At 41.1% G+C, this 12,770-nt stretch overlaps 1 protein-coding gene across 2 annotated transcripts in view; it reads right to left on the bottom strand.

The window, feature by feature from the left end:
- POLDIP3 (DNA polymerase delta interacting protein 3) overlaps positions 1–12,770 on the bottom strand; it is a 388,271-nt gene that overhangs the window by 287,663 nt on the left and 87,838 nt on the right. For both annotated transcript variants that reach the window (XM_069652698.1, XM_069652697.1), the window contains exon 2: positions 11,755–12,184. In XM_069652698.1, coding sequence (XP_069508799.1) covers positions 11,755–12,184 — 430 coding nt within the window. The remainder of the gene's footprint in view (positions 1–11,754; positions 12,185–12,770) is intronic.

The raw sequence follows: 12,770 nt of genomic DNA on the forward strand, positions 1-12,770 counted from the left end.
ATTAACCTGAATACCTCACTGTTAAATACATGCATTCAGTTATGCTTTGGTAGCCATAACCCCCGACTGATTCAAGTGTGAAGCATTTATTCATTTGATTTTTCTTAGCACCAACAATATGGTTCTAAGTGCTCATGTGTGCACTATGCAACTCATTTACTTGTATATGCAATAACTATTAATCACCATTACCAGGATGTGAATGCTTTATTTTTTCGCACCAATATAGGCGGACAGCTTTGCAAGTATATAGCTCCTACAAGTTTTCAATTGTGGCTTCACAGTGCTGCAGATCTCTGATCCAACTGTCTTGAGGGGGTGACATGAACTCAGAATAATTGAAAACAGCTTTCATAGCTCATACAACCTGTAGTCCTAAAATGTATTGATGGGGCAGCAACTTTAAAAGGATACAAACAACATGTACTGTAATTTTCCATTGCATTAACATAGCCCTGCAAACCTAAACATGGGGGTGGCAGGGCCTTAGTGGCAAAACGCTTGTAAGGTCTGCAGCTCAAGACAACGAAATGGTTTGTTTCCTGCCATGGCAGACAGGTTCATCACAAACGGTCAAAAAGTCAGCTTTTAGCAGTGCACAATTAATCGGTTTATCTGATACAGGAAATGGGCAGTTAACAAACAAGGCTTGATTGGCAATTTATAAATAAATATAAACATGTCAGAGAAGTCCTCAAAAGGTTAAGAAACCATCAATGAAATGCCAAGATCTCTAAATATCTCTTCCATCAGGATAGGATCTCATATCTAGGTTATATCCTATCCGCTCAAGGAATCGAGATGGACTCTGCTAAAATGGACGCCATTCGCACTTGGCCGGTACCCCAAGGAGTGGATTTACAAAGATTCTTGGGATTTGCCTATTTTTACAGGCATTTTATCCCTGAATATTCCCAGGGGGATCATTCCCCTCACTCGCCTACTCAAGAAAAGCACCCCATTCCTTTGGACCAAAACACCCAAGAAGCCTTTACAGAACTCCAAGAACGATTCACATCTGCTCCCATCTTGCGTCTTCCTGATCCTCATTTGCCATTTCCAGTAGAGGCTGACGCAGATTTTGCTCTAATGGCCTTACTCTACAGAAAAGCCTTGAAACTGGTCTGATGCATCCCATTGTTTACCATTCCCGCACCCTTTCCCAACGCGAACAGAATTACAATACATTTGAAAAAGAACTCCTTGCTATTAAAGATGCCTTCATTACTTGGAGGCACCTGTTGGGAGGGAGCCAAGCACCATTTCACAGTTCTTACGGACCATAGAATCCTGGAATTCTTAAAAACAGCCACAGCAGAAATCAAAGACAGAACTGCTGGATCCATTTTTCCATGTTTTGACTTTGTCACATATAAACCTGGAAACGCCAACACCAAAAGCAGACACCCTGTCTAGATGCTATGCTATTGAACAAGAAAATACGACTATAGGTATTCCTTTTGTCCCAAGGGACAAGATGCTGATGCTCACTACGGGACCTGTTCCACTATGAGAAGAAGAGTTGAAGGGTGTTTATTTGCATACGGCTGGGAAGGAATTCCTGGCAGCTCATTCCTCTCATCAGAAACAAGGACTGTACTTGAAAGGGACGCAGTTATGGCTACCTACGAAAGAATATGGTTTAACAGCCCTCCGTTGGAGTCATGATCTCCCTTGTGCAGGGCGTTTTGGGATCACCAAAACCCTTAAGAACCTACAAAAATACATCTGGTGGAACACTGAAGCGATGTAAATAACTATTTGCGAGAATGTGGTTTGTGTGCCTGTTCCAAATCTCTTAGAACTACTCCCGCAGGTCTTCCGGTGCCGTTACCACTTCCTGAATATCCATGGCATACGTGTTCAATGGATTTTATAACGGACCTCCCATGAACAGAAGGATGTACCGTCGTATGGACAGTTGTGGATTCCTTCTCCAAGTTAGGCCATTTCATAGCCTTACGTCAAATTCCTACATGCATACATCATAAACTCCATTGCAACATAGTAACCGATCAAGGGTCACAATTAATTTCTTCTTTTTGGAAAGCCATCACCAAGGCATTAACTATATCCCTCCGCTTTACCTCCGATCCCTCCGCTTTACCTCCGCCTATCATCCCAAGGAGACGGACACACCGAACAAGTCAATCAGACCCTAGGCCAATACTTAAGATGCTACTCTACGGAACATGACAGGAACTGGGCATCCTTCCTACCATTGACCAAATTTGCATATAATAATGCTTACCACACCTCAATAAAGGACACACCTTTTCATGTATCAGATGGCCTACACCTTGTCTCCCCTCCTTTCATCACCTCATACACTAGCGCTATCCCAGCTGCTCAAGACATGGTCCTCCTGTTACAAGCCGGTCACAAAAACGCATTACATCATCTGTTGCATGCTCAAGAGGAGGCTAATAAAATATGCAGACAAAAAAAAAGCATCCCAGGCCCTACCTATGTAGCAAATAATAATATAATATCTCGCTGTCCACCAGACCTATTTGTATACCCGCTTGGCTGCTTAAACGAAAAAGCCCCATTTTATAGGACCCTTCCTAAACAAGAAAGTCATTAACCCAGTGGTAGTACAGTTGTCACTTCCAAATTCTTACAAGGGCCACCGAGATTTTCATATATCACTACTAAAGCCAGTAGGTAATTCCCAATTCTTTCTGGACTGCATACACCCAGATACCCCAGCAGTGAGCTCAGAAAAAGAATAGGTGGTCTCTCGGCTGTTAGATTACAAGAATTATCGAAATTGGGTAGTATATCTAGTGGACTGGAAGAGTTATGGCCCAGAAGACCGGTCATGGGTACCGCCATAGATCTCCATGCTGCAAGACTCCTCCGACAATTCCACAAGATGCACCCAGGTAAACTGGGGTGGTATACTGTCCCTAACCCGAATAGGGGGCCCTAGAAGGGGATGTACTGTTAGGACTACTGCTCTTACCAGACGTGCCTCGCTCCTTCCAGGCTGCTTGTGGTAGCCCAGATGGACTCGCTGCTATGTTGCTGCACTTGCTAGGGTTCCCCATCCAGCATTGCGCCCAAGCATACTACGAACCACATCCAAGATGGCCGCTGGGTTGGGTCGCAATGCCCAACCCAAGATGGGTGTCGAATTCACGTCCCAGCATGCAGCTGTTGTCGGCAATCAGACACAATAAAAGCAAGTCAGCCGTGAGATGCTGCGTCTTGCAACACAGATCCTGAGAGATGCCATACTTCTGGATTACTAGGCATTTAGCTCCATGTGCATCAGTGACTGGTGTTTAGATTTTGTCTATCCCCTACCTAGAACATATTGACCCTAAAACCCCTATACTGGAATCAAGTTTAAGAGCAACCAAGGTACGCTGGTGGTTTGAGCTCCAAGACAGGAGATCAAGGTAAACCCTATGGGGAGAAGGAACATTTAATGCTATACATGTGGTAGTTATTGATTGGCTATTGTTCCCACTGCAGCTCCTGCTTGAGGTGGCAGAGTGCCTTTATGAAGCGCCTATGTTAAGTCGCTTCTACTTGGTTATCATAGTCACCTCCCTGTCAACTCACAGTAGGGAGGGGTCAGTCTCAAGGAAAAGAATACCCTTCCTCATGATTCCGAGGAGGTGGTTGCTTCTCGTCAAGACCTACAGTTCTGGCAGCTGTGGGATCACACTGAAAGATGGGAAAGCTGAGAAAACAAAATATTCTTTCCTTACAGCGAGCCTCATCTCTAAACCACAGTGCTTGGGCGTAGAGGATAAAAAGTAGACCATTTTCTCACGATCTGAGAAAATTCTCATTAGCTGAGCGCATGTCAAGTATGTTAACTTGTGCAAACTTGTTTTTAGTTAGCCCAGAGTATCACCCACTTAGTCTTTTAAAAATTGTGATTTCTATTGTGCAGTTATTATAATTTCTGTTATTGAGAGTGAACAAAGTTTCTACCAATTCTTTTAAAAGGCTTTTACTAATTTAAGCTGTGTACCTTGTGTATGTGCATTAGTTTGACTTACCACGCCACCAAGATTCGAATTTTAGACTGCCCAACTTCTTTACAAAATTTGATTGAGCAGCTCGAACGCTGCAAATGTCATTTCCGTTGAAATTACAACTCCCTTCGGAATTGTAGTTTCTGGGCATATTTCTTTGCCCCCCAGGTGGGACACCGCCAAGCCGGTCTCCGTCACTCTGTGGCGTACGCACAAGACGTTATTTCATCATCTGCCCCAAATGGTAAGCTTTCATGTAAATAACATTTGTACGTTTATTCAGAAAACCTAACTTACTACTCCAGACGCTGCCCCTCGTGGTGACCACAATGCACAAACAATATTCCAGACATGTGCTGTTGTCCTTTAGAGAACCACAACTAGGTCTCATTTCACTACATACATTAAATAAAATTAGACTTCCAAATATTTTGTATGACTATTCGACCTTTGTGCAACATACTACAGCCACATCTTTATCAATGGCTTTAATCAACGCACAAACAGCTATCAAGAATAATGTTGCCATACATGATTTCATCTGTACAGCTGACTTCGATATGTTGTCGATCACTGAATCCTGGTTCACTTCCATCTGTTTAACATCATTCCATCTCCTGGTACCAGACAATTACCAGATTTAGTGGCTGAACAGGGGACAGCAACGCAGTGGCGTAAGTTGCCATCTTGTATAGAAGTACCTTGAATTAGCAGAAGTTTCACACCTTAAACTGGGATTCTAAATCCCAGATTTTGGCTTGTAGCTGCCAGCCAACCCTGAATGAGTTTTGCCATATTGTTCTAGGTTATAGAGCTTCTGGTTCTGCCAACTCTTTTAGCTGCCCTGGATGCCTACTTAGGGTTAGAAGCATTCAACTACTCCAAGTGAATTATTCGAGAAGACTTGAATATGTGGTGCAGTGAGCTGGAAGATGCAGATTATAGATATCTTAAAGACATCCTCGACACCCACAATCTTCAAACCCTCTTGCACCTGCCAACACAAAAATTGGCATCGTTTAGAGGACCTAAACAGTGTCATTATGGTAACAACCCAGTAAGTTGGTCTGATCACTTCATGGTTTGTTTCACTATGACCACCAGCCACCATTCAAGCATTAAGAAACCGAAGACTATTACAACAATGACAATTCTAAAGTAAAGACCTTGATTGTATCTCTGAAAATCAGCTATTATTTTTATTTTTTTTATTGTATGGCTGTATTAAAACAACCTTTCAATAAACAATACATTTTTTAAAAAAATACATTAGAATTACACTTTTTTACAAAATTTCGAAAAATTCATCACAGGCAATAATAAAAGGAACAATTGTGCACTAATAACTATCTAGTCCATTACTTCTTAGAACAATTCATTTAAGAAGCCAGTTGTTGCTAGTCTAATTGCCATTCGTCTTGCACCAAACATTTTAAGCCAAAGTTCCTCAGGGTCAGTAATGGTCTACTCTTTAAAACAATGCAAAAAGTATTTACAACGCATAGTAGACCATGCTGGACAAAAAGCGATGACATGCTTCAGTGTTTCAATAGAGGTACAGTCTTTACAAAATTGGCAAACATTCTCATTGATGTCTAATAATTTCCGTCTGACTAAGAGATGGATATTTAATAATATATAATTCAGTGGCTCTGAACCTCTTTTGGCCAAACTGAGTTATATTCCAATCTTTAAGATGATAGCATTTGTCCAGAGTATAAATCCAATCTCTTTGGTACAATTTTATTTTGGCCCGATTTGGATTATGAATCAAAGTATCAAGGGAAATATCAGCATCAATGAGAATATTTAATGCAGTATTAATCCATTTCTTTGGGTACCGATGATCAGAGGATGTTAGATATTGTCCCAAAATATAAGAGATGTCCGTATGTTGCAAAGATATTATGCACTTTCTCAGAAATGCTATCAGTTTCCACGCAACAGCACTAAATAAAGACAGTAACCCTAGTTCGAATCTGAGAATGGCAATAGAGACACATGTAGGGAGATTAAAAAGTGAGCGCCAATATCTGCCTTCCATTTTATCCCAAAAGAATCGTGATAGCATCGAGGCAGATTCAGATCCATATGTAATGATAGGTTTAACCTTCATAGTATAAAATGCTAATATATGATTACATGTACATTTTCCAAATTTATATAGTATAACCTTAGATTGAGAAATCAGAGCATTTAGCTTTGATTCAAGATCTAATTGGAACTCTATCATTTTCGTTGCAACCAATCATAGTGCCCAAATATCGGTATGATGTAATCAAAATTGGGTCACAGTTGATAGACCAATTGAATTGAGAATGTTTGGTCATTTTGAAATTATGACACCTCATAATTTGGGTTTTAGTTAGATTGATGGTCATGGCATTTTCTACAGTATACTCGGTCAACCCATTGATCAACCTTTGCAATCCAGCTGGAGTTTTTGAAAGCAAGATGAGATCATCTGCGTAAAAAATCCATGGTATCTGCTCAGTGCCTAGTTTGGGAGCATCAGAATTAATGTTCTTAAATTTATCACCCATATCTAGGATAAATAGGTTGAATATTGTAGCCGCCAGAATGCACCCTTGCTTCAGTCCTCAGAATGTTAGGAGGGGAGGTGTCAAACCATCAAGGGTTAAGCGAATACAAACTGACGTATTTTCATGCAGAAGAGCAATGAGTTTGACCAATGATTGTGGACAACCCATTTATGACAATTTATGTAACATCAAATTGCGATCTATAGAATCAAAAGCCTCCTTAAAGTCCACAAAGGATATATAAAGGGGCTGCTTTTGTTGATGGCAGAGGGCTTTAATTGATGTTAAGGTAACAATATTAATGGCCGTTCCCTTACCTGCAACAAAGCCTGTTTGGAACCTATCTCGCATATTTGATGATTTGATCCATTGATTAAGGTCTCCTAGAATTAAGGAGGCAAATATTTTGCCCGGAACGTCCAGCTGGGCGATAGGCCTATAATTGGCAGGATCATGTCCATCGCCCTTTTTGTAAATAGGAACAATCAGTGAAGTACGCCATGAGCTAGGGATCTTTTGAGTGGTTATAATTTGAGAGAAGATTTCAAATAGGATCGGAGCCCATAGGTCCGGAAACTGTTTTAACATAGCATTAGAGAGCCCGTCCGGGCCAGGGGCACGCAATCTACTGGCCTTATGGATGTAGTAAAGGATGTCATCAATAGTAAAAGCAATCGAAAAAGGGCCCTCTAGATTAACAGGTGGTATATGATTGGCAGACGGTGGAGGCGCGTAAAGACGGGAAAAGTGGGCTCGCCATGCTGCAGGAGCAACATCATTAATCTGCATTTGACACAGGGAGGTTTTATAGGTTCCAGTTATTAAGGACCAGCACCCTGCAGAGTTTTTTGTTAGAACTTTATCCAACATTGATTCACCATCTTTCTGGAACAGAGTCGATGGATAAGATCTTCTCCAGTTCCTATATTGAGTCTCAATTGTTTTACACGCAGCCCACCGGGTAAGGACACAGCCAGTTTTTTTTTTTCCTAAATAAGAGTTTTTCCCATCTGCATATTTACATCAAAACAATGTAGAGCAGTTGAAGATCTCGGTAACTTTTGTGTTGTAGCAAACTGGTGTATTAGTTTTGAGTAGTCACAATCACCATTATTTTGATTTCGGGAGAACATACAAGCGGTTTTAAATAACTCTGTAAAATGCAGAAGCTTAGGTCTAGACCACCGTAGTCGGTTCCGAGCAGAGTTAGCCTCAAATGTACCTTTCATAGTGATATACTTAGGGGAATAGATAATCTCTTCACTATATAGCCAGTTTAGGTTCAACATGTTGTGGTCACTGTCAGAGGTTACCAGGACCTCGAACCCTTTTAATAGACTGAATAAGTCGTGGCTAACATATATAAAATCAATGATTGCCATAGAATTACCTCTTTTCCAAGTAGGGTGAGGGGGACAGTCTTCTGGGGTGTCAATATATTTTCTCCCATATGTTTTCTAAAGCTCTCAAATATGAATCCGTTGAAAAGGCTGCAGGATTCCAGTATGTATTAATTATGAAATAATGAACTTCTGCGATGGTTAATTGCACAAATTGAATATATGGAGTCGGGGCTTCATATGATATGATTGACATAGTTAGAGAGGTTTTCATCAGAAACAGTAACCCTGACATGGGTCGACCTTTCAAAGCGGAAATTGCGGGATTTAAAATAGAATGATAGCCATCCCAAGACGGACAATGCAGAAGTCATGTTTCCTGTAGCAGGATAATATATTTTCTAAGTTTAGTAGAGGATGTAGAAAAAAGATGGCGAAAACCTCTAGTATTCCAACTCAGAAACGAGATCTGTTTGGAGGCAGTTGGTTTATCTTTGAGTAGTGGAACATTGGCATTTGCACGGCTGCTTAATCTGTTGGGCATTAAAATTCATTTTAGATGATACACTAATTGATTGTTGTTCATTGGCATACGGGACGATCTTTGACATGTCTCATATTATCAATCAAGAGTTCAAAACCCATGTCCCACAGCACGGATCGGGCGGCCCATATAGTGTTTAGCACTACTCTTGAGCGCATCCAGATTCGTGCTGTAGAAAGATCATGACTTGATGGAAATTCCACCTGTTCGATATCACTTGAGTTGATATCCTCAAAAGCATAAATATCACTAAAGATAGCTAATACACAAGAACGATTTAAATCATAGGCTGGGAACGGTGTAGATCTGCATTTAATTACTAATGAGTGAAGGTTACTTTTTGTATCTGTTTTTTTCTGGCCCGACTGTTTTTTGTCAGTACTAATAAGGGGCGGAGTTAAAGGCAGAGCTCGTTCCATCACAGAAGTCTGAATTTGCTTTTCATTGGTATTAGTAGTAGGTAAATGCTGCTTTGTTGGTCTTTCATTACATAGGGCAACACTTCTATTCTCAGCTGGTAGGTGTTTCAGCATATATTGCTCTATAGCTGAGGATATAATATAATCCAATGTGGGGGGCATCGTTGTGGAATTACGGAGGCCCGATTTATTCGCAGATATCATAAGTGGAGGGGGCAAATCTTGAGGTACAGTCTTCGATGGAAGATTACAGGGGCCGGATTTATTCTCAGACATGAGTACAGGGGGCAAATCTTGAGGTACTGTCTTCATAATTAATGGGTGAAACAGTTGGGGTAATGTAGCTTTTTGTGGTAACGTAATAGAACCATCTTTCAAGTGATTAACATCAGTGGTGTTCGTTTCGATGGGAGGCGAGTTAGTAGATTTAGTATTCAAATAGAGATCTATCTCTTTGCGTAGCTCGGCTCGTTTTATACACAGTTCAGCGGCCTCTAATACTTTTGTTTGTACAAATCAGCTATTATGTAATTGAACTTTAAAAACTGAGATGCCTTATATAGTACTATACACTAATCTGTTCTCACGATTGGAAGCTAATTGTAACACCACTGCTCCGTTAAAGTTCAAAACAGTACCTACAAAAAATTATCAATGGTTTAATGAAAATTTAAAATACCTCAATGGACTATATCGAAAGCTGAAAAAAAAATAGCTAAAGACTAGAGCCGATACCGACCATTTAAAAGGTTAGACTGGCACTGAAGACATACAAGGAAGAGATCTTATTAGCTAAATCGGTTTACTTTTGTAAACAGATTCATACCATGGATAACAGACAAAAAGCTCGAATTAGAGCATTTAAAAATCTCTCAAATCCCACCTGTAAAAATGTTTGCACGCCAGCATCCCAGACGATAGTGAATGACTTTAATACCTTTTTCTTAGAATAATTTTTAATTTCTAAGGTCTTATATTGAATCTCAATTGGTTCTCCTGTAGAATGAACTACTGATAACATCTCATCTGGCCCTCAAGTCACTGAGCCGAGTTTGCTTTTTCAATGGTCACAGTGAGCAGACAGTATAGAGAAATTCATCTCCAACCTTAAACGCACTAATTTTACTCATGAACCCATTCTGGCCTACTTGGCCAAAAAGCATGCACATGCTCTCAGCAAACCCATTCAAATGTTGGCGAATGCTTCGCTAACTCAAGGCTGTTTCCGTCTGACTTAAAAAAAATCCTATCTTTCTCCACTATTAAAAAAACCTACTTTGGACTGTAAAATCATGTCATGTCAAACTGTCGCCCCACTGTAGGCCTTTTGTGGCCGGAAAAAATTCGGGAGAAAGTGGCGACTAGTCAACTTCAGGGTTTTCTAGAGAATAACATTTTAGATTGTTATCAATCTGGATTCAGGCCGGGTTGCGGTACCGGGAACGCACTACCTACAGTCTGGCATGATCTCCTCGAGGCTGCCGATAATGGTGATATCAGCATGCTTGTCATGCTTTACTTATCGGCAGCCTTTGACGCAGTTATGGAATTCTTAAAACCAGACTATCAGTGGTACACGTAACGGACTCAGGGGTCATCCCGGTCACCGTTATTGTTAAACATATATATTAGTCCACTGCTCAATAACTTCACCCACTTTGAACTGTATTATCACTGATACGCAGATGATAAATTTATGTTCGGCTAAGTCAACCCACAGAGGCATTGGGGCAAGTTCTAAAAGTGTGCTGAAAAGATTCACTCTTGGATGTTGGCCAATAAACTTCAGTTGAATCCCTCCAAAACAAATTATCGTTTTTGGCACAAAAAAGAAAACCGCGCATCTGATGCCTTTGGTCCCCTGTCCATCTGTTTGGTACCAATACAAAATGTACTCTAACAGTTACAAATCTGGGTTGCATATGGCAGTCCAGCCTAAATTGCAACTCACAAGTTAACCAAACCATTAAATCTCTTTAGTACCAACTGGAGCTCCTTAAGCCACTACTGCCTGAGATTTCAGAAAAGGCTTGTCGAGTTGTAGTGGGAGCTCTTACTAATTCTAAACTAGACTACTGTAATGCCCTTCTATCTGGAATACCCAAATATCAGCTCCAGTGGCTTCACATGGCCCAGAATGCAGCTGTGCGATTAATTTTCTCACTATCCTGGAAAACACAGATCTCTGATTTAGGAAGACATCTCCACTGGCTTCCAGTACAACACTGAATTCAATTTAAGATCATATTCCTCGTTTATAAGTGCATAGAAGGCCTTGCTCCTAGCTATCTCACTTCCAGAATAACCACCCATTGTCCTACACGCACAATGCAATGCATGGAAAAGGGGTTTGTTGGTGGTCCCTCCATCTAAAACCTCTGCTTGGGGAGATGGATGTTTCCCCTCAGTAGGCGCCCATACCTCAAACTCTCTGCCCCTTCAGTTGTGGCAAACTAACACGTTAGCCGCTTTAAGGAAACAATTAAAAACCTACCTATTCAGATAATCTGTTGGTTTTCTTTAACCAAATTTCCTGTTCTATCCTTATCTAATTTCATTGGCACCCAAATGCAGGTTTCTTTCAGGTGCCCTTTTTGGAATATGTGCATTAAAAATGCCAAATACAAATCCCATAGCAATTCTAAAAGATCTAGCAAAAAGGAACAAAACCGTATATATCCTTCCCCTTTAGAAATCCATTTTGGCTGGACCCTTCACCATGGAATAATAGAAGCAAGTCATCTGGTTCATTACAAATGCCACCAAGCATAATCATCAGCACCCGTTACAAAAGCATGCAGGCAAAAACTGTAAATCAACAGTACACAAACATTGCACTAATAGAATCTACCAAACAGACAGACAGTTGTCTGCACTACCACAACAGACAAGCAGATCGGAAAGAAAAAGTACCTGGATAGTCTTAGTTATCTTCATGGCGGAGGGCCCAGAGGAAATGGCAGGGCTGATTATAGCAGCGGGTGCACTGCGCTTGAAGCCAATCTTTTCCCGGGCGTCCAACATTTTGCCAGCTGCCTCACCAGCATCTCCATGCTGCTTACGGGAGTTAAGCATCTCCCGGGCATCTTGAACTTTGCCCTGAATCCGAAAGCGGGCATCCTTCTGCACCAGTTTTTCCCTAGCATCCTTTAGCCCCAACCGCTGACGGGCATCAGTGATTCCAATCTTTTGCCGTGCATCAAACGTCCGCTGAAAGCTGGTTGCTGAGGCAACTGGTCTGTTGAACCCTGGCTGTGGGATTCCTATGCGTGGTGGGACTCCAAAGCGTTGTGGGACCCCGATGCGTGAACGGACACCACCAGCTACTGGTCTAGTATTCGGCCTGAAATAAAAATGTCAGAAGTCGGTCAATGGTGAAGATTGTTCGGCCGTCATGCATGCTTAGATTACACTACTGGACTTCATAATGGGGATTAATCATCTACCATCGAGTCAAGGCACTTCAGCCTACGATCCTACAGGGTTCATTACATATGCTCTCTATTAACTATGCCCTTATTTACCACCAAACCCCTTGTCAGCAAAGTATGAGAAATTGTCTTTTTCCCCCCCAATCAGTGAAGGTTTAAGATGACATACATAAAATCATGGGACATACTGGATACTATTTACATTTCAAACTTGGTCAGACTTCCTTATCAAAAGCTATTCCCATCTATCTGATGCACTTGTTTGTAAAATGGAGGACACCTGTAGTGAACATTTCTTACAAACGACCTTGTAATCCAGAAACAGAAAGTGAAATTCTACGCAGAACCTGCAGGTCACCCAGAGCAGCAATGAATTTAAAGTTTGCATTGTCTTACTTTTATGCTGTGAACGTTCACATGATTTATAACAATCCTGCTTCTTCACGAGAGCATACAGCATTTCTGCCTTCCCCATCCACATATTAGGAGACTCATTCT

The sequence above is a fragment of the Ambystoma mexicanum genome, chromosome 3p (assembly GCF_040938575.1).
Source record: "Ambystoma mexicanum isolate Mex_15411 chromosome 3p, UKY_AmexF1_1, whole genome shotgun sequence".
NCBI classification, from domain to species: domain Eukaryota; kingdom Metazoa; phylum Chordata; class Amphibia; order Caudata; family Ambystomatidae; genus Ambystoma; species Ambystoma mexicanum.